We start from the raw sequence: 21,274 nt of genomic DNA, 5'->3' as shown, positions 1-21,274 counted from the left end.
TGAAATAAAAAATAAAAAAAATAAAGATAGAAACTCGCCTCAAGTCACCCTAAATTAGCATTTCTAGCCCATCTTTCAAGTTGTGAAGTCAAAATAATTCCATAAAAAATAAAAAAAATTACAATACTCAACACTCAACAAAACTATTTTAAAAACATAAAATTATATAAACAAAATAATTATCAAAAGAAATCCAAAAAATTATTAAATCTCATGATCTCAATTGCGTGAACAAAACAACTTATTAAAAGAAAATTTTGAAAAAATAACAAAGCTAAACTATCAACCCAGCACAATGTTAAATGACAAAATTAAAAAAATATTTAGTTTTTTAAACAAAACAACCCAAAAAAAACATGAGTTAATCCAGGCTAATATGCTAGAGTGTAACCTAAATCATGAAATTAGTATACCCTTATAGAAATGAAAGCAAAGAAATCCATCCAGCTTAATTTTTAATGAATTCAATATTGAATGATAAAATTAAAAAAAAAAATTATAACAAAAAAAGACTTAAAAATATTGATGTTAACCAAAGATAACTTTTCAAACTCATGCCCTAAGTTGTGTGAACAGGATTACCCTATTAAAAAATCATAAAATTTAATTTTTAATCAGCTAAATATTAAATAAAAAAATCTAAAAAAAAAATCTAAAAAGAGATCCTAAGCCAAAAATACCAATACAAAAATCTATAATCAAATTTCACACAAAAATAAAATAATAAAACACACAAGACAGTGGTACCCAAACATTAGAGAAAGCCGCACATAAGCCACACATGTTGCCAACGTGTAGCGGCTTTCTCCTATACATTGACACATACAATGCACGCATCAACCAAGTTGTGTTGTTCATCTTTATAGTTCTTATGATGTTTTAAAATTTTGATTTTATTTTTTTAGAGCTTTAATTATTTTAAATTAATAAAATTAAATTTATTTTGCAAAAATAAACATCAATTGTATGTCAAAATTCTTCCTTGACATCATTTTCATTTTTAGGCAACCCAAAAAAAATATCAAATATAATTAAAAAAATCAATAAAAAAATTGAATTGAAAAAAAAAATTGAATCTCTCTCATACTCGTGCAATTTAATCCCTAATATTTACAAGAAAAAAGGAGCTCTATACTTGTCCAATATTCAAATTTGGTTGCATGACTTTAAATATTTTAATTGTCATTTAATTTTTTTAAATCAAATTGAGATTCGATGTTGTTCATGGACATCAAGTAACAAATAACATATAAAATGTCTCGATTTCTTTTAGTTTTCATGAATATTTATGTAAAGAACCCATTTCATCAGCCTTTGAATTACAGTCAAGGATAGCATATAAAGGATTTTATTTCTTTAAATATTCATTTTTAGTTTACAGGTTTAGCTGGGTAATTTTTTATTTTAACTTGATTTAATTTTTTTATCATTTAAAAACAATAAAAAAATAGTTTTTTTTTAAATCATGTTATTAAATTTTATGGAGTGCTTTGAGTGGTTTATAAATGTGATATATTTATATAGGTTTACCTGATTTGCGAGTTTGAAAGGTTAATTTTTTTTTTTCTAGTTAATTTTTTAATTTAATTTTTCAATATTTAGTTTATTTTAAATTAAAATTTATGCTTTTTCTTTTTTATTTTCTATAGTGTTATTTTAATCTCAATTAAATATCCAGGTATTAGTATTAGATTAATGCTTAATTTTATAATTATCTATTTTTGATATCAAACGATTGAATAGAGAATTGTTTAAAAAAAAAACTAAGTTATTAATACAAGTAGAGTTCATGACATGGCTCGCAATCTCAAACAAAAACTTTTTTCTTTTTTGATTTTGGTTCCTTGATTTTTTTTGTTGAGGTTGGCATATCAAAGTCTTTTTTAAAATTAATTCATATTTTTATTAATTTTTTGGATTATCTTAGGACTCATGAATCAATTAATTCACATTAACTCTCATATATTTTACCTATTTAGTCAGCTTAAACGAGTTGAGTTAGAAAGTTTCATAATTTACCTATTTAGTCAGCTTAAACGACATTGCCAACAAATTTTCATGACTTTGACATTTTTCTATGTTTAAATTTTTCATGGTCCAATCAACAACAAAGCTTACCTAAATAAGCTACTATAAGAAAATTTAAAGCATGTGGACAAATATCATAATAATTCACAATGTTTTACCTATTTTTCCATTCTTATAATAAACTCAATACTTAGTTATTGAGGGTGTTATGTTTTTTTCATAGGGATCCTTTGGTCATTACTATATTGATAGAGGTAAATCGATTTTTCCACATCTTTTATACATAGTAAAATGACTTTATTATCTTAAAAATTATTTTTTAAAGTAGTTGCTCATGAGCTTGTTTGTATTTTTAACTTTTTATGAATAATAAAATAACTAAATTATTTTTAAAAAGTAAATCTAGTGAATTCACCTGTGGTTAAAGGCATTTTGGTAATTTTACAATAAGATTTTTTGATATAATTAGGTTGGTGGAAGCCTTTATGGCTATTTCTATTTTTTGTGCATGGTAAGATTACTTAACTGTTAATCATATCAAAATATTTAGTTGGTTGTGATGCTAGCGAACTTGACTTGATTTAAAATTCTTTTTTGTTTTTTAATTTTTTAATTTTATTATTTAATTTTAAGTTATTTTATAATAAATTTTTTTAATTTTATTTTATTCACATTTGATAATAACTTTTTTAAACTTTTATTGGAATGAATGATAATTTGATTAGACAAAAAAAATTATTTAAAAAAAAATGACTACTAAACGTTACTAAGTACATGTTTTATTTAGTGTTACGAGATCAAATATTTTAATTTTAATTATTTATTTATTATTTTAATTGTTTATTTATCTAATATCATTTTGTTTAATTAAATATATGTATAATTATTTTGGTTTATGCTTGAAAATTTTTTATATAAAAAAACATAAGAAAAAACCTATAAAACATGGATGAAATAACTAGTTGAGATACAATTCATGTGCACCTTATAGAATAATCTTCACCGTACACCGATCGAGAAACTTTTAAGATTAGGATTAGAATTCCATTACATTACGATAAGTCAATAGTTGACGAATTTATCAATATGATAGTTAATATGTTGATTAATTGATTGCCACATTCGCATGCCAATGAATGTGGACACACACCATGGTTGTATGGAAAAAACTATAATTTATTTTTGCACCATGTGTTAACCATCAAATACTCAAAGATTATATTATAATTATAAGTCAACATATGTATTTTTATTTAATGGGAAATATCTGGAGGATAAAGCACTTTCCACTGCCTCAAATTAAATTAATATAGAAGAAACATATCTTGTCCCAAACAATCAATTGCTATTTCATCACTGATACGAGAGTTAATTTGGTATTAAGATAAATTTTAATGCTTATAGTTTTAAAAAATAAATTTAAAAGATATGTGTGTGATTAAAACTATTATATAAATAAAAAATGTGTTATTTTACCTTTAATAAAATTTAAATTTAAAATGTAATTATATATGAAGCTAGTGCATAAAATAAAAATTATTTAACTCACCATATGATTTTTTATCCATCTGTAGACATAAAGCAAAAGATACATAATACCAAACTTTCTCTAAATAATGCCTGAGTTGGTATTATAATAACTAGATTCGTATTTATATTAAACTTTGGTGTTATATTTGCACATATTCTTTTTTTGAATAAAATCTGTATAATACATGGAAATCAATCAATAATGTAATTAAAAAACACCAACTTCATTACCATAAACAAAAACACTCCACCCACCACCATCCGAGACACCATGTGTAAAACTACAAAGGATAAGTTACATTTTCACTTATATATTTTCAGTTCCCAAGTTCAAGGACTTCTCGATACTGACCTAAATTTTTGAAAACGTTTCTATTTGACCCTTGCTGTCAAAAACAAATATTAAGCTCACTTTTGAATTATTTTATTTAACTTCAAAATGCAAGAGCATTTCTGTGAATGTGAGAATTTGGAGGAAAAAAAATGAAAAGTGGCAAAATATAGAAGGAGTGAATTTCCACAAAATTTCACAATATATTCCTCGAAACTATTTAATTATTCTCTCTTATATCAAAAACAATAAAATAGTTCTTCATTTGATTTTGATCATCCTCAATTTAATATTTTTTTCTTAAAAAATACTCTCTTTAATAGAAAAAATCCCCCCTTTACGTTACACTATTTTCATTATTATTTTTTAAATAAATAAAAAAGTATAAAGCTACCAGAAGAACTGAATTATGACAATTTTAATCCCAAGACTACAAGTACCAATAAATCAATTTGATTAAACTACAAGGACTAAATTATAACTTACTCCCAAAACTAAAATTTCTCGGTGGATAAAATGGTAAAACCACGCTCCAAAAACCTTTCCGTTACGTCTCTTCTCGGATCTCACAAAAATCATAAAAACCCAAACCCAAAAAATCCCTACCTCCCCGATCGCACGGACAAATCCGCTCGCCGATCTCTCCTTCTCTCCGATTTTCCGGTACCAGAAAAAATCTCTCCTTCTCATCAATTCCTCTAAGATTTGAGTCAATTTTGATTAATTAGAACTTTATTTTTTTAATTAATTTTGATTTGATTATTTTTGATGAACTGAACATCTGCAAATTTAGGATTCACAAGAAGGGAATTAATTAATTAATTAATCATGGCGGCATCGGAAGAGAACAGTGCATTGTTTCCAATTTTTATCTTAACGATAATGGCAATACCTTTAGTGCCATACACGGTTATGAAGCTATGCCGAGCCGCCTCGAAGAAGAGTAAGAGTATTCACTGTAACTGCTCTGAGTGTGTGCGGTCTGGCAAGTATCGGAAATCTATATTTAAAAGGGTGAGTCAGTCAGTGAGTTGGTAAAGTTGTGTGTTTTTGTTCATTTTAGAGTTATTGTGTTCTAATTGTTGTTTGTTGTTTTGGCAGATTTCGAACTTTTCGACCTACAGTAACTTGACGTTGATATTGCTTTGGGCTGTAATGATATTTTTGGTTTATTACATTAAGAATATGAGTCGTGAGGTAATTGTTTGGAAATGAGAAGGTGTTGGTTATATGTTTTTTGTTCAGGTTTTAGTGAGATTGGGGTTTTGTATGTTGGATTTGATGGGGGGTTTTGTTTTTGGTTGTTTTGATTAGATTCAAGTTTTCGATCCATATGCTATTCTGGGACTGGAGCCTGGTGCTTTGGATTCGGAAATAAAGAAGAATTATAGGAGACTTTCTATTCAGTACCATCCTGATAAAAATCCTGATCCAGGTTGATGGTGTTTTAGATTTTTCGGTTGTATTTGTTTTATCTTTGAACTGTCATGGAAGACGGGTTTTAAAGAGCAGTGTGGGTTTACTAACTGTATTCTTCTCATTTCTTATACCTTTCCAGAGGCCAACAAGTATTTTGTAGAGTTCATTACGAAAGCTTATCAAGCTTTGACTGATCCAATATCACGTGAGAATTATGAGAAATATGGTCATCCTGATGGTAGACAGGTGATGTTCTGCTGTGTCTGTAAGAAATAATGCACATTTGCCTACAAATGTGTTTCTTGAAATAATTCAATTTTTGAAACTAATCTTCATAAAAAATTCTTTCAGGGTTTCCAAATGGGCATAGCTCTTCCTCAATTTTTGCTTGATATTGATGGGGCATCTGGCGGAATACTTCTACTTTGGATTGTTGGGATATGTATTCTCTTGCCATTGGTTATAGCTGTAATATATCTTTCAAGGTCGGCCAAATATACTGGAAATTATGTCATGCACCAAACTCTATCTGCATATTATTACTTCATGAAACCGTCTTTGGCCCCAAGGTAATTATTAAATACAGACTAAGCAATTATTTGGAATTGTATGAGCAACTTTTCTTCTGTAAGCAAGAGCACATATACTCTTTTTTTTCCTCTGAATTTTACTTGTGAAAATAGTATTCCAAACCATGACCTTATTAGAGTAAAATGGACTCTTTCCTACCAGCATGGTGCCAATTTAGTGGTGGTTCAATTCCGTGTAAAGTGTATAAGTAGAAGTTATTGCCTTAGTATGGCATTTCACCAGCAATTCTATGTAAGCACAGTTGGTATTGCAAAGTTGCCCAGCTTACCAATTTTAATGCCTTCTCTGAAGTTGGAATCCTAGGTGCTAGAATCAGTTGTTACTTTCAGATTTATTTTATCAAGAAATAAGAGAATAATCATAGTCTCTGCTAGATTATGATGTCCAAGTGTCGCTGCTTTTGTCAAATGTTTGGGAAATTTCTCCTCTTTCTGGAGCATCCAATGCTTTTTACCCTTATCTGTAGAAATAGATGTTGGGCAGACTTCAAGATGGTGTGAAGGGCATAATAAATACTTTTATTGCAGAGTACAATTTCAGTAAATATTTTGCTATTTTCATTATAACCATGCCAAAATACATAATTATTGCATTTTTTTTATTTCCCTTATTTAGGAGAATCCAGTTTTGATTCCCTTGTATCTGTAAATCTTCAGACACACATCTTTTTCCTTCCTAATATGATCTTTTGTACCTCTACATCTTTGGGTATCATGGTTGCTTATCGTGTCATGTTATGACTTGACTATGCAGCAAAGTAATGGAAGTCTTCATTAAGGCTGCTGAATATATGGAATCTCCAATTCGGAGGACTGACAATGAACCACTTCAGAAGCTGTTTATATCTGTCAGGAGTGAATTGAATCTGGACCTCAAGAACATTAAGCAAGAGCAGGCTAAGTTTTGGAAGCAGCATCCTGCATTAGTTAAGGTAGCTTGATTGTTAGATTGTGCAACAATGAGCAATCCTAGCACTGAATTCTTATGAAGTTAATACAGTTATTAATCTTCATTTCTGTTCAGACAGAGCTGTTAATTCAGGCTCAGTTAACACGCAAATCAGCAGACTTGCCACCAACTTTGTTGGGAGATTTCAGACGCGTTCTAGAACTTGCACCTCGTCTTCTTGAAGAATTGATGAAGGTGGTCTTGCATTCTGTGTTCATTCTTCAAGTTGATTTTGAAGCTGAAAAATGAAGGATTATTCTGTTGGGTCATTAATAATGTGATGCATAAACCATTTGCATGTCTTATGTAGCTCAAAACCTTTGCTTTGCACAAGGCAAGACGTGGTATTAAGTGCATACTACCGAGTGGTTCCACACATAGCAGAATAAAGCTTTCATTGTAATTTGGAAACCATTTGAACCACAATCTTGGCATGTTTGTGAAGTTGTCATTGGAAAGTTTGTCTCTAATGGAACTTGAATGGGTCTGTCTTCTTTGGTACTCGTTTTTTTATAGGTAATGAATGTTTCCCAGTAAGATATTTGTCTTCCATGCTTCACGGTTGAAGATAAGTACACTTCTCAATGTCATGTAGAGTAATAAATAGATAGTCGACTGTATGTGTGTGTGTGAGGGATTGCCTTTTTGTTGAATTACTTAGATACAGTTGTACGAACTTGAAAAGTAGATGAGAAATGTCAGAAACACAGTTTCTGTGATTATATCCAAGGATGCTGGTCTGGTGTCCTTTAAGGATGACTCCTTGAAGGATGATTATATTAACACCACTTATATTACCTGGTAATGTTTATTTGTCTCCTACTGAAATGACAAGTTGCTAAGAAAGGTGTTATTACCTTGTGAAGTTACATTGGCCAAAGTAGAAGAGATGAAGTGGAGTCATTTGCTTCTCTTTCACTCTTTGTTACCTTTTTCAAATGCAGTAGCTTATGTGTCATTCTGCTGTGATTTTCCACTGATAAGTGTTTCTTTTCATGCTGCAAGCCATTCAATAAGTAGATTACTAAAGTCTAATTCCTTACCTTCTGAATACTAATTCTTTTCTCTCTATTCAGATGGCAGTCATACCACGCACCTCTCAGGGACTTGGATGGCTGAGACCTGCAACTGGGGTTGTTGAGCTCTCTCAATGCATTATTCAGGTGTTGATTTTACCCTATTTACTGGTTATGGTTATAGATAATTGAAGCCTAGAGAAACTTTTTACAAATATCACAGATAAAAAATCGATAATCTACATTTCACTAGTTATTAGACTTTAATGGTTTCCACAACAGTGATTTTAGTTCTTTTATGTCTGGTATTCATAGAAATGAAAACTTGTCAGTGCTAGAGCCTGCTATTTCTTGTCATGCACTGTTGATTTCCTCAAATTCTCTATTCTTCTTTTGATGCAACTGTTCTCCATACTCTCTGAATATTTTAACATACATGGTTGCATAATTATTTTTTCAGTTTCCAGTAATACATAAATTTTGATAGTTGTATTGTCAGTGCACTAGTCCCTGCTATCTTCAATTTGGCTGTCCCTATTGTGTTTCTTCTGTTTGATGCTCATTTCAGGATTTAAGTAGTGAGGCTTTGGAATCTAGTTACGCTTGACTTGGGAAACCTGTTTGGCTGTCTTCTCTCATCTATTTGAAAACCTGATTTCTTTTTGCTCTGCCGTATACATATTTGCAAGGAATCATGAATAGTTTGTATTCTCTGGGTCCCATCTTAGCTAACCACTGCCATATGATTGTAACCTGTGCTGGATGATTCAACATGCCTTCTTCTATTCTACTGATAATTGATGATTGACATGATTCATTGGTTAACTGTGATACAGGCTGTTCCTCTCAGTGCGAGGAAGGCAACAGGTGGATCCACTGAATGTGCACCCTTTTTGCAGCTGCCTCATTTTAGTGAGTCTGTTATCAAGAAGATAGCACGCAAGGTAGGTGAAAAAATTATATGTCATAATTCGAATACAATAATTCAACGAGCCTTTTGCGAGCTGTGGATGTGAACTCTTCATTTTCTTGCTGTCCATGAGTTCAGAAACTAAATTAGTATACAGCCTATGAAGCATCATGTATGAAGCAGTAGTCCTTCATACTTATCTATTTCTGCCTGTGTGGTTTAATAACAAATACATGCTTGATACACTGACATCATTTTTTGGTTCCTAGACAAATATCATCTCTCTCTGGTCCGGATGAAGAATATTCTCCCTTCAAATTGACAATAATCCTTTATTTTCTTTAGTTATTGGTCTCCTGTTTTCTTCTTGTTCATGATTTTTGCTTTCTGATTGCAGAAGGTGAGAACATTTGAGGATTTCCGTGACATGACTCTCCAAGAACGTGCAGAGTTGCTTGAGCAAGTAGCTGGATTTTCCTCTGATAAAGTAAAAGATGTTGAGATGGTATTGGGAATGATGCCTTCTGTAACAGTCGAGGTTAGATGTGAGACTGAAGGTGAAGAGGGCATACAAGAGGGTGACATTGTTACCATACAAGCTTGGATAACACTCAAACGTGCTAATGGTCTAGTGGGTGCACTTCCCCATGCACCCAACTTCCCATTTCACAAGGAAGAAAATTTCTGGTTTCTGCTCGCTGACTCCGTCTCAAATAATGTTTGGTTTTCCCAGAAGGTAAATTTTATGGATGAAGCTTCAGCTATAATTGCTGCTTCCAAGGCAATTGAAGATACAATGGAGGGTTCAGGAGCTAGTGTTAAAGAGACTAGTGCAGCAGTTAGAGAAGCAGCTCAGAAGGTGCGGAGTGGCTCTAGGTTAGTGATGGGCAAGTTCCCTGCCCCAGCAGAGGGGAACTACAATTTGACATGTTACTGCTTGTGCGACTCCTGGATTGGCTGTGACATGAAGACGAATTTGAAGGTCAAAATTCTGAAACGAACACGGGCTGGGTCTCGGGGTGGTTTGGTAACTGAAGAGGGACCCAATGCGGAAGATGGAATTGAAGAGGAAGAGGAGGATGAAGAAGAATATGATGATGATTATGAGAGTGAGTACAGTGAAGATGAGGAAGACAAAAAGGATACGAAGAAGAAGGGCCCTGCTGCCAATGGCAAAGTGCATAAAAAAGACTCGAGCTCAGAAGGTTCAGGTTCAGATGAGGAATGAAATATGCTGTTTTGATTGTCAACGAATAGAATTAACCATTTTTTCTCTTATAAATTATATCGTGGAATAACTTGAGCAACTACGGTAGTGATGGTATCTGTTTCTCTTCTAGCTTGGCGACAGAATGCTTCCATATTTTTGATACCACACACTGAGTTACAGACTGATTTTAGCCCATTTTAGTTTCTACTTCCATTTTAGTTTCATCGGTCATCATATTTTGTGCTTGTATGGAAAAACAATATCTGGGCGGAGGACGTCATTGCATGTGACAATTAGAGGTGGTAATTTCTAGCTGGTTGCTCAACTCCACTTTGGGAATATCGGTGCTCTCTCTCTCTTGGGCATGCAAATTTTGAACCCTACTTATGTTTTAGTTACTATCTTAGGATGGATAGAAAATATGCTTGGGATCGAAGGGTAGTTACTCTCTTGGAAAAAAGAAAAGAAAAAAACAAACAATGATTATTGAAGGGACATGTTTTTATGTGATTTTTGTTTTGAAAATAAAAGCAATCATTTTAAAAATATTCTTGAGGTGTGGTTTTTAATTAAACATGTTTAATATGTATGTCATTTTTCTTTCGGAATTCTAATTAAACACACTGGTCTTTGAAGTTTAAAGATTTACCTATCGGTTGGATGTATAAAAAAATTCCCTCTTCTTAAGCACAAATTCTTGAAATTTACCCTTTTAGTTGATCTTATTGAAAGGAGTTCAGTCGTTGTATTAGTCACTAAATGACTTGCAGAGTGCCCTTTGATGTCAATAAGACAAGGAAAAGAAAAGAAGAGAGAGGGGCAAGTGAATATCAATATTCTTTGCATTTTCACAAACTGTTATGCAACTAGAAAACAGGGAATCCATTCTATTTTGAAGATGCTTCCATACTTTGATGTGTAGAATCATTTCATCTTTCTCTATCACTACCCTTTCTCTCTTCCACATTCCAGGAGTAACTTCGGTTCCAGAAGAGTGGTTGCACAATAGCCATTCTGATTGATCCATACAAGAAACACACTGGCAATGGCATATGCCAGGACCTTGAATTCCAACCATCCAGGAACGGTTATCTGATGGGCTTGGACATGTTTCTTGGATTATGGCTCTGATGTCTTCGAGCAGCACTACAATCTGTTCTTTCAGTATCGCGAACGTCAGTTTTTCAAATGAATCTAGCTGGAATTGCTGACACCCGAAGGCTGATTATGCTCCCAATGCAATCGATCCTGATTTTGACACTCAGAGAGAAAACTGTTAGCTTCAACACTAAAATCATTGGAACTTAAATTGGTTTCCACACCGACTTCATTCGCATCAAAGCGAATACCTACTTCACTCTCATCATGGAAAGCCTCCTCATCCTCACTTGCAGCATCATTGATGCCATCCAATTTATTGTCACGGGAAGCCTCCTCATCCCCACTTGCAACATCATTAATGCCATCTAATTCATCATCATGGCAAGCCTCCCCACTTGCAAAACTGTTAACATCACCAACTTCATTGTCATTCTTTGCTCGAACCCTGATACGCTTCCCTTTGATGTATCGGTAAATCCATTTCGGTGGTGGATATTTTTTCTTTAATTTTTCATACTTGTCCATCATACCCAATCTCTGGAAGACATTTCCCACCATGTTGACAATTGAAACACTTGGGCGGAGACCTAGCTCCTCCATATCAGCAAATATCTGCAAGAATGAGAGATCAAATTAATATAACAAGGTAATTCAGGTATTCCAATATGAACTACAATCCGGTTAGTGCCATATAACACTGTTTCCAAAAGCAAGACAAGGATATCCATCATCCGCATCATATTCAGGGTCATTAAAAGATCATGTTGATTGGAATTTTCTAATTGAAACAATAAGGAGAAGAAAACATAAATGGAGGGATTAATTCAAATATTAATCTGAGAAGTTACTGCTAATCATGTGCCTCACAAGAGAGGATTGTAGTAGTCATTAGCATAGAATCTGGCATAATGTGGCTAACTGACACACCATTCCCTTGTAGTTACCAAAACCATCCAATCATCAGGTTGAAACCTATGGGATACAATAATATATCCACAGACACTGGCAAGCAACTTAATTCAACCATGAGAAGTCAAAATGCTTGTATTGCAACAGCTCAGTTTATCTCTAAAACTGTGGCATCACTACTATAACATGCCTGGATTAGATAGAATGAGATAGGACCGGATTATAAGACTTGATCCTAGTCAACCTTTAGAATCTTTGGGCTACTGCTAAGTGAGAGTACATCACCGAATCCTGGTGTTATGAATAGATTTATGATCTGATTAATTGATAGATCTCACTATACACAATACATACGATGTCTGTGGGATGTCATAAAATCAACTTCCATGTCTTCACTGTAACAGAACATGACACATAGAGACTTTCTGCTCTATAAAACCTAGTCATTAATTCTTAAAAAAAAAACTAAAAGTTGCAGGAAAAAGGAAGATGGCATGCAACAATACCTCAAATATCTGGTCATGCATGTCCCTTTTGTAATATATAGAAATCATTTTATCAAACATCATTCGAGGTGTGCCTTCCAAGTACTGTGAAAATAATTTTGTCCAAAGCTCTTCAACCTCATCAAGTCTTCCATCCTCAGCTAAAGCATTCATTAATGTGAAATAAGTTCCCATTGTCCTTCCTTGTCCTTTGCTTAACATCCACTTGGTGACCTACAATCCAATATTTTCTTCAGCAGATAAACCAAGACACCCATTCCCATAGATAGCCACAGAAGGAAATGTGAACAAAAAGAAAGAAAAAATTGGTTCCCAATACCTGAATTATCCTCTTCCATTCTTGTTGCTCCTCCAGAGCTCTTAATGCTTTCTTAACTGCAATTAGTGGGAACTCCAATTCCCAAGCAACAAAGGAATCAAGAGCCCCGTACACTTCCTCCTTGACATTAGACAATCCCTTTATCTACATAACCACAACCCAAAATCAATTGGCATCTCAATATTGCAAAACATAATCCCATTCCACTAATTCCTTAGTGCTTCAAAACTACATTCTAACATGTTTCTCAACCTTGAAAACAATGCCTGAAATTCAACAATGCCTGAAATTCCAAATCCTTGTCCAACAAAAAGACAATTTGTCCCAAATCAAACAAAAGGAGTATCAAAAAACAAAAAAAAAAAAAAAAAAAAAAAAAAAAAAAAAAAAAAAAAACAACCTTACACAATCAACAAGCTTCGCTGATTTTGAGATAGTCCCAATTCTCCTTTTTGTTTTCCAAACTCGCGGATATCTTGGTCGTGGACCTTTAGCAGCACAAACCTATAAAATTCATCAACAAATCCAAATAATTACTAAATAACACAAAACACCATTTCCCATCGTAAACGATTCCGTTCAAAGAAGAAAAAAAAAGCTTTACCACAACACAGATTTTGGTATTCCTGGTAGTATCAAAGGACTGCAATCTATTTGGAATTAGTGGCAACGAATATCTTAAACAAAGCATCCTGCTTTAAACACAAAAAAGTGAACTGATTAGCTCATAACACAACTAGTTCTTCCAAACTCTTTAGTTCTAGTTAAGGTTTATATAGTAAAGTTCTGAAATTTCTAACACTAACTAAATGAAACAAAACCATGAGGAAAATTACAAATGTAATGTGTTTGTTTGTTTTCAAATTTTAGACTTTCTCAGCAAACAAAAAGAATTAGAATCAGATAGAGAGGAAGTTACCGGACAGAAGTTGAAGAAGGAGAAGCTGTGATGGAGTGAGTGTGAGTGTCAGACTGGGAAATTTGTTATCTTGATTTTCTTTTCTTTTCCCTCTTATTTTCTCGCTTTTTCTTTCTTTCTAGCAGCCAAACACAAGACAGATAGATAGACAAGTCACAAATGGATAGATATTTCATATTTCCTTTTTTGCAGCAGCAAAACGGTGCGTTCCATTTAGAGAAATTATTCCCTACAACCAGCTCTAGATCTTCCTCTATGTGCTGATTTGGTGTGAAAGCCTTCATTTCATACGATCAACACAAATTATATCCCATATTGATAACATAAATTGGATTTTATTAGCCCTAATTTTATGGTCCTAATATGAATTATTTATATTGTTTATATATTTGATTAAATGATAAGTAACTTTATTTTTTTAAAAAAATTAACTTAATTAATCATTTTACTTTATTATATAAGATTCAAATAATAAAAAAATGTAAAAAATATAGTTTTTTTTTTTATGGATGTAATAGAATAATTATAAATGATTTATTTAAAATGTGATGTGAAGAATTTAGTTTTAGCCAGTCAAAACTAATTCGAAATTTAACCATAATAAATAAAATTAATTAATATAATAAGTCATTGAAATATATAAAATTATTATCGATTACATCTTGAATTTAAATTAGATTAGGTTAAAATAAAAATAAAAATTAATTTAATATGACTTAGATAACTTGCATCTTTTTTCTTTTTCAAACAATATAATTTTAATTAATTCAAATTAATATGGGAAACATATAAGCCGAGCACTGGAACAGGCCACGTTTAGTAACTCAGTACAAAACAAAAGGTGATGCACCACGTGTCCAATAGGAGGAGATGCAAGTATATGAGCATTTGCACAGAATCCCAACCTCTAATCCAAATCCAGTCATCCTCAAAATCAGCTACCCCTTCCTTACACGGATATTTCCAAGCTAAGCTCCCTAGCCTTTAAAAAAAAACAGTAAGCAAACAGAAGAAAGAAATGGTGATGGCCATGGCAATGATGATTGAAACCACCACAGCGGTCCGATTCCCCCCCTCCACCACTCCTGCTGCAAACTTCTTCTCCTCCTTGCCCCGCAGCAGCCCTGTCATTCTTTGGTAACTAAATATCAAATTTTCACGAGCTTTCATTTCTTTTTCAGTAAGAGCTTAAAATGCGAATATCTTAGCAACGTGTCATAGATCAGAGATTCCATTATAGAGTGTGTGTTATACAGTTGTACTATCATTATCACTTGCATTCTCTAATTGCTTCATTCTTTGTTTCGGTTTCATTTTTTCTATTGGAGCAAGGATTTTGATGGTAATCTCTGATTATTGATATGAAAATCTGTTTAGATTCCCCTTTTTTCCTTTCTGTTTCTTTAGAGCTTGTAATGTGGGGATTTTGCTGAATAAATTACACTAATGCCTGCCATTGTACTGTGTTGAAGTATTTTTGTTACTTGATTAAAGAGAAAGAGAATAATCTATTCCTTTATTGATTCTATGTTTTATTGTGCTGGATACTGTGTAAAGTCTAAATTTTTACTGCGTGTCAAGAAAAATAAAAGTGGGTTTTTAGGATCAGTGGAAATGCACCTTTCCCCCCCACCTTTTTGGGTTCTTAATTTGAAGTAAATTGGGAGTTTTGGGGTAGAAAAGTAAGTGATGAACCTGGTCTTGTACTGGTTAAGCTTAGCATGGATGTGGCTTTGCATAAAGAAAGGAAATCAAAGGTGGGATTTTTTTGATGCTTATGTTACCATCATGTACAAGCTATAATGAAGGGGTAATGGTATGAAAAAGAAAAAAACTTTGGGAGATGGGAGTAAATGCTTCTATGTTAAAAATGGCTTGAAAAACTTGAACTTTGTGTGTTGATGGGGGGTTATATATATGTCTAAGATGGTGGGAGAAGGTGTGAATTGTCATCCTTTTGGTGGAATTCAGGAGTAAATGCTGGTCATGAAGTGGCTGATGGACAGTTTATAGACTAGTTAGAGATGGTATGATCTGATGGGTTGGTTTTGATCAAGTTGTGAATTCGAGGGTCTTCATATATCATGAAGATCAGCTCCATAACTCAATAGATTTTATTTGGGCCTGCTGTCACTCAATCCTGTGCTCAAACTCATGGAGCCTGTTTTTCTCAAATGTTGATTAGAGCTGGCATTCTCCATCTACACATCACAATACAATTTGCTCAGCATTATGGTTTGTTTACATATCAGAAAGTGTGCGATGAAGAGGTGATTTCTCTAGTAATAGTATTTAAACTTGAAAGGTGAAGGATGTTAAAACAAACACAACATTTTCATTGTTAGAAATTATATAAAACAATCAACTTCCTTCCAATTTACATGGAAGCTCAAATAACCTATTTTGACAAAAGATCAGAGCTGCTAAATCCTCCATTACCATTTTCTATCATAATAGCGACACTTTTTGTTCTTAATTTAGCATGCATATGGTTCATATTTTTGTTTTTATTTCATTAAATTCTTTGAAACCTTGTATAAGCATTAGCTGATATTAAGGACAAGTAATTTTTGATATCAATGCAGGAATAAATTTCGAAGACTAAATGATGTTTCTTTCTTAAGAAGGAGCAGTCATTTAAAGAGTAAGATTCAAGCGTCTGCTGAGAATTTAGATTCAAACTTGGATTCTTCAAAGCAGAATGGTAAACTGCAATACCATCCATCTGAGGGGATTGCAGAGTCAACATCAGAAACAAGTAGTGATGCTATGCTTACACCTCAAGAAACATGTAGGACTATTGTTGAGGTATCAGTTTACATTTTCTAGCCATCACTTCGATGTAGAATGACTTCTGCTGCTCCTAGTTCTTTTTTTTGTGACATGAGTCTAACCCCATGTCAGCACTACAAAAAATAACAATATCACTCAAGTGTATGACCCTTCACATGTGAACAACATCCAAATGACCTAGCTAGAGCTCTTTGTTGAGCATTTATGATCTATATAAATGATGGTTGCATATTGAGTTCAAAATTGAAAATCTGCAAATTTTTTGGTCTCATGATTGATGCTGAAGCAATGGTGATAATGCTGATAACTAGACCATGCTGAAATGAACTCTTCAATATCACCCATCTAAGAAGGTTAGTTTGATACTGGCATAATAATTACAAGAGATTAACTGGGGAAAGTTACTCCCCTGATTGCCTTCTGAACATATTTATATTACATCTTACATCAAGCAGTTATCCTTCATTTGAAAATCTGCAAATTTTATGGTCTCATGATTGATGCTGAAGCAATGGTGATAATACTGATAACTAGACCATGCTGAAATGAACTTTTCAATATCACCCATCTAAGAAGTTTAGTTTGATACTGGCATAATAATTACAAGAGATTAACTGGGGAAAGTTACTCCCTTGATTGCCTTCTGAACATTTTTATATTACATATTACATCAAGCAGTTATCCTTCATATAAAGCTAATTTCCAGTACAACCTGCTTAAAGAAACAGCAGACTAGGAGATTGAGTTGGAAAGGAATAAAAAAAAAGAAATCATGTATAGGTTTTATTGCAAAGGATTATATATTTGTTACAAATCCAGAGCGGATGAGAAATGCATTCAGTCCTCATAAAATCAAGCTGTTACAACTTTCACTATATCATAATTCTTCATGTATATTGATTGTTATTTTATGCCAGTTTGCAGAGCTAATGTTGCCTGTAGTATGTTATGTCAGGCGAAAAGCAAAGCAACATTAATGTTGACTGGTGTGATCAATGATGATATTCATGAGAACATTATCTGGCCAGACTTGCCTTATGTGACTGATGAACATGGGAGTAAGTCAAGCCTTTGAACTTTGACATTGTCTTGCTCACGGACTTTAATCCAGGTGCAGAAGTGTTGTTGCACATTGAAGTGCTAATTGTTTCTAATACATTGCAGATATATACTTACAAGTGAAGAATGATGAAGACATTTTGCAAACACTTACTACAGAAAATAACTTTGTGGTATGGAGTGTCTTTTTTGGCCGGATATCCTGTGAATTGCTTTAATATCTCAAGTTGATGCTAAGATTATGTAGGAAAACATTTTTGTGACAAATTGTGGCATATTATTTTCATTGCTTGGCCTTGTAACTGACAAGTGGTGGATATTAGCAATATTGTGTCCGTTTACTGCATTGACGTGCCAAGTTGGTGTTCAGATTATGAAGAAAACCTTCTCCTTGGATTTTGAAAACAAAATGGCATTTTCTCACATATCTTTTGGCATTCTAAATTTTTTATTAGAGGGGAAAAGAAAAGGGTTGACACATTGCAATGTTTAATAAAGGGGGGAATTCAAATGCCCCTTATTTTCTTGCGAGTTTCTTGAGTTTACGAGGTTTATGCAACATGCAGCAAGCCATTATAGGGTTTGATGCCACGGAAATGCTCAGTGAGATGGAGTCATTGGGTACATCAGAAATTGATTTTGGGGTTGAGGAAATAGAAGAGGAAGATAGTGATGTTGAAGATGGGGTCAACGAGGATGATGACGACTATGATGAGGTTTGGTTTCTCTTTTCTTTTCAGTCCATTCTTGCTGTTGGGTTTTAGCTTTAAAATGTAAAAGCGTTTGAATTGTGTTTTCTGCAACACATTTCTTTGTCTTGTTTGTAGGATTTGGTGGCTGTTCTTAATGATGATGATGAGGAAGATGATGATGATGAGGCACTTGGAGACTGGGCAAAATTAGAGACTATGAGCTCTTCTCATCCAATGTATTTTGCCAAAAAGCTGGCTCAGGTACTTGTCCATTGTGAATTTTTGACCTGATACACACTTAGGAAGAAAATGTAAATTCCTTTTGTTTCATAACGGTGTAAAGATCATCAATGGTTGCTTTCTTACTTGCAGAGTGTATATTTTTTGTCATCATCGTGAAATTTTGGAATTGCCATGGTTTGCGACCTTAGCTGAGTTCTTACATTTCTATGTTATTTCTTGTTTGGGTGTCGTAGGTTGCTTCAGATGATCCTATAGACTGGATGGAGCAGCCTCCTGCTGGTGTAGCTATCCAGGGCCTTATTAGACCTGCCTTCATGGAAGAGCAATCTGACATCCAGAGACATATGTCTGGCAATCAGTCTCATCATGCTGGTACAAATCAGGTTGGGCAAAGCATAGAAGGCAAACTAGAAGAACCTGGTGTGATAAATGGTCATGAACATAATTCAGGATCATCTGAAGATATTTCATTGTGGCGGGAGGAATTGGAAAAGGATGAGGTTCCAAGTAGTGGAGCTTCATTTTACAAGCTGGAGATGATTAAAATTCAGCTGATTTCAGCTCATGGACACCAAGTATGTTCTTATTTTTTTGCGGACATAAATTGATAACATATGAGAAAGAAGTTGTCACAAGGAACTAATTCTCCTTCTCTTGTTCTATAAAGACTACAGTTGAAGTAGAAGACTTTAGGAAAGCACAACCTGATGCGATTGCACTTTCAGCAGCCAAAATCATATCTCGCCTGAAAGCTGGCGGTGAAAAGATTATGCAGGCCTTTAAGTCTCTGTGTTGGAGATGCAAGGGTATCCAAGTGGAGGTAATACATGGAAGTTCAGTTCATCAGTAAGCATTGAACTACACCCTGTGTGAAAATTTTATCATTTAACTTGAAGTTTATAATTGTTTTTTGAACTATTGCCTTTCTTGCTCCTGTCTGAATGTTTAGTTAGGCAACCCATTGTGAAACATAACCATGCAATTTTCATGTTGTTTTTTCCTTTTTTTTTTTTCAAAAAAAGAAAACCTCAGACAAATCCAAAGCTCTTGAAAATATTTTAGATTTTGATTTTTGGTTTTTGTCGCTGGACTTAGATTACCTGAAGCATCAAACACTAATTGATTTTCAAACACGAATTCATTTTTCTGTTGCTTACTTTCAGTTCATAAATAATCAGTTTTCTTATTATATTGCAGGAGGCAATGATTATTGATGTAGATTCTCTTGGATTTGATTTGAGAGTTTGTTCTGGAACGCAAATCCAAACATTGCGGTTTGCCTTCAATTCAAGGGTATGTGCTTTTGTAAGCAATTGTTTCTGCTGATGCCAGTACCTGTTGATCAGCTGCATTTACCAGTTAGTTTGCTTTCTAGTCATGCTATTGTTTCTGGTCCACTTCAAATTTGGCCTGCCTTTACTCATGACATGCTTCCTTCTCTCAACTCCATTGTTTCTGCAGGCAACCTCAGAATATAGTGCTGAAAGACAACTGAATGACTTACTATTCCCAAGGATCCAAAGTAGGCTGCAGAAAAAGAACATCGCTCAAATGCCATAACCCAGTTTAATTCTGGATGGCTTGTGTCGAATTGAAAAAAAAATCCATGCAGTTCGTGTTCGTATGTATTTTTCAATTGCAGTATGCCTGGCAAGAAAAACAAGCTACTACTGATCATTGAGAATCCATTTTTCTAAGCTGCTTAAGAGAAACTCCTTATAGTTTGTATTCTTATTTGTTTTTTCAGGGCCACAAATGATTAATGAGAAATCCATTTTTTCCAAGCTTCCTTTTGCTATGATGACAAGCTAGTGGATACATGTGCTCAACTCTCCCTCTTTGAGAAAATCAAATTTGAAAATATATATATATATATATATATATATATATATCCAAAATACTTAACTAGGAAATTAAATTAAAACTCTACAACTTAACTTGGAAATAAAAAAATGTTAAATTAGTGATCAAGAATTGTTTAAGTTAACAACACAAAAATCATCCTAATCAAATTAAATATCCAAGATAAAGTTATACAACTAATGTTATCTAATTTCACACACACACGATAATATAGTGATTTATATATATTTTAACTTGTAATTGATTTCAAATTAAGTTTTAATATGCATACTAGTAAATAAAATATCTATAATTAAATTAAAAATAAAATAAATACTCATTGAAGCACTTTAAAATTAATCAAGCTTTATTATTATTTAAAATCAATCCATTGTCTTTAGAATTTTATTGTTACTCACGTAAATTTCTCCAATAAATCACTTCGTATTACAATACCACCGCTTTGTTTAAAAGAAAGCACTTCTAAATAAGATTTAATAAATTTAAATAAATTATATTCAATATCTCTTTTTAAAGACCAATAAGCTTTAATGTAGAGCAATAAGTTAAAAAAAAAAATAACAAAAGAAGGAAAGAACTTAAGAAATTTTATGGATACTTTTTCACCTCATCTAAAATACCTATTTATAAGATTTAGAGTTTGTTTAATATTATAATAGTAATTTTTTTAAAATATTTTTTGTTTAAAAATATATCAAAATAATATTTTTTATTTTTTTAAATTTTAATATGTTAAAATAATTTAAAAAATTATTTTTTTTGTAAAATCACGATCATATTGCGTTGTCAAACATGCTTTTAGAAGCCAGAATACTAATACTTATAATTCATGAATCTTCATATTTTTTTTTGCTTATAAATGTAATTTTTTTAATATTAGTATATCA

General features: G+C 32.8%; 3 protein-coding genes across 8 annotated transcripts; 2 read left to right on the top strand and 1 right to left on the bottom strand.

The window, feature by feature from the left end:
- Window positions 1-4,435: 4,435 nt before the first annotated feature.
- On the top strand, window positions 4,436-10,322 carry LOC105140775 (dnaJ protein ERDJ2A). The gene is made up of 11 exons (XM_011047751.1): window positions 4,436-4,552; window positions 4,683-4,903; window positions 4,991-5,086; window positions 5,204-5,324; window positions 5,448-5,554; window positions 5,660-5,877; window positions 6,653-6,830; window positions 6,923-7,042; window positions 7,924-8,010; window positions 8,700-8,807; window positions 9,171-10,322. Exons 2-11 carry the CDS (start codon window positions 4,718-4,720, stop codon window positions 9,999-10,001), a joined length of 2,052 nt encoding a protein of 683 aa, XP_011046053.1. The 5' UTR covers window positions 4,436-4,552; window positions 4,683-4,717; the 3' UTR covers window positions 10,002-10,322.
- A 471-nt stretch (window positions 10,323-10,793) lies between these two features.
- Window positions 10,794-13,897, bottom strand: EMB1417 (Pentatricopeptide repeat (PPR) superfamily protein). Of its 3 annotated transcripts, XM_011047750.1 has the most exons (7): window positions 13,738-13,897; window positions 13,423-13,510; window positions 13,224-13,322; window positions 12,819-12,962; window positions 12,500-12,712; window positions 11,487-11,696; window positions 10,794-11,435 (listed from the first exon to the last, which is right to left on the bottom strand). In XM_011047750.1, exons 2-7 carry the CDS (start codon window positions 13,507-13,509, stop codon window positions 11,178-11,180), a joined length of 1,011 nt encoding a protein of 336 aa, XP_011046052.1. In that variant the 5' UTR covers window position 13,510; window positions 13,738-13,897; the 3' UTR covers window positions 10,794-11,177. The 3 variants fall into 3 exon arrangements, with proteins under 3 accessions (XP_011046052.1, XP_011046051.1, XP_011046050.1); XM_011047749.1 differs by having other exon boundaries at window positions 10,794-11,696; window positions 13,423-13,513; window positions 13,738-13,895; XM_011047748.1 differs by having other exon boundaries at window positions 10,794-11,696; window positions 13,738-13,895.
- A 761-nt stretch (window positions 13,898-14,658) lies between these two features.
- On the top strand, window positions 14,659-20,308 carry LOC105140772 (uncharacterized protein At3g49140-like). 4 transcript variants are annotated; one of them, XM_011047744.1, is made up of 10 exons: window positions 14,659-14,874; window positions 16,323-16,528; window positions 17,448-17,588; window positions 17,695-17,762; window positions 18,156-18,305; window positions 18,417-18,542; window positions 18,758-19,099; window positions 19,192-19,344; window positions 19,722-19,817; window positions 19,986-20,308. In XM_011047744.1, exons 1-10 carry the CDS (start codon window positions 14,756-14,758, stop codon window positions 20,082-20,084), a joined length of 1,500 nt encoding a protein of 499 aa, XP_011046046.1. In that variant the 5' UTR covers window positions 14,659-14,755; the 3' UTR covers window positions 20,085-20,308. The 4 variants fall into 4 exon arrangements, with proteins under 4 accessions (XP_011046046.1, XP_011046047.1, XP_011046048.1 ...); XM_011047745.1 differs by having other exon boundaries at window positions 16,323-16,545; window positions 17,486-17,588; XM_011047746.1 differs by lacking the exon at window positions 14,659-14,874 and having other exon boundaries at window positions 16,347-16,545; window positions 17,473-17,588.
- The last annotated feature ends 966 nt before the right edge of the window (window positions 20,309-21,274 follow it).

This window comes from Populus euphratica, unplaced genomic scaffold, assembly GCF_000495115.2.
Source record: "Populus euphratica unplaced genomic scaffold, PopEup_1.0 scaffold109.1, whole genome shotgun sequence".
Taxonomy (NCBI): Eukaryota; Viridiplantae; Streptophyta; class Magnoliopsida; order Malpighiales; family Salicaceae; genus Populus; species Populus euphratica.
Note: the sequence above shows the minus strand (reverse complement) of the source record. Positions and strands in the feature narration are given on the sequence as shown.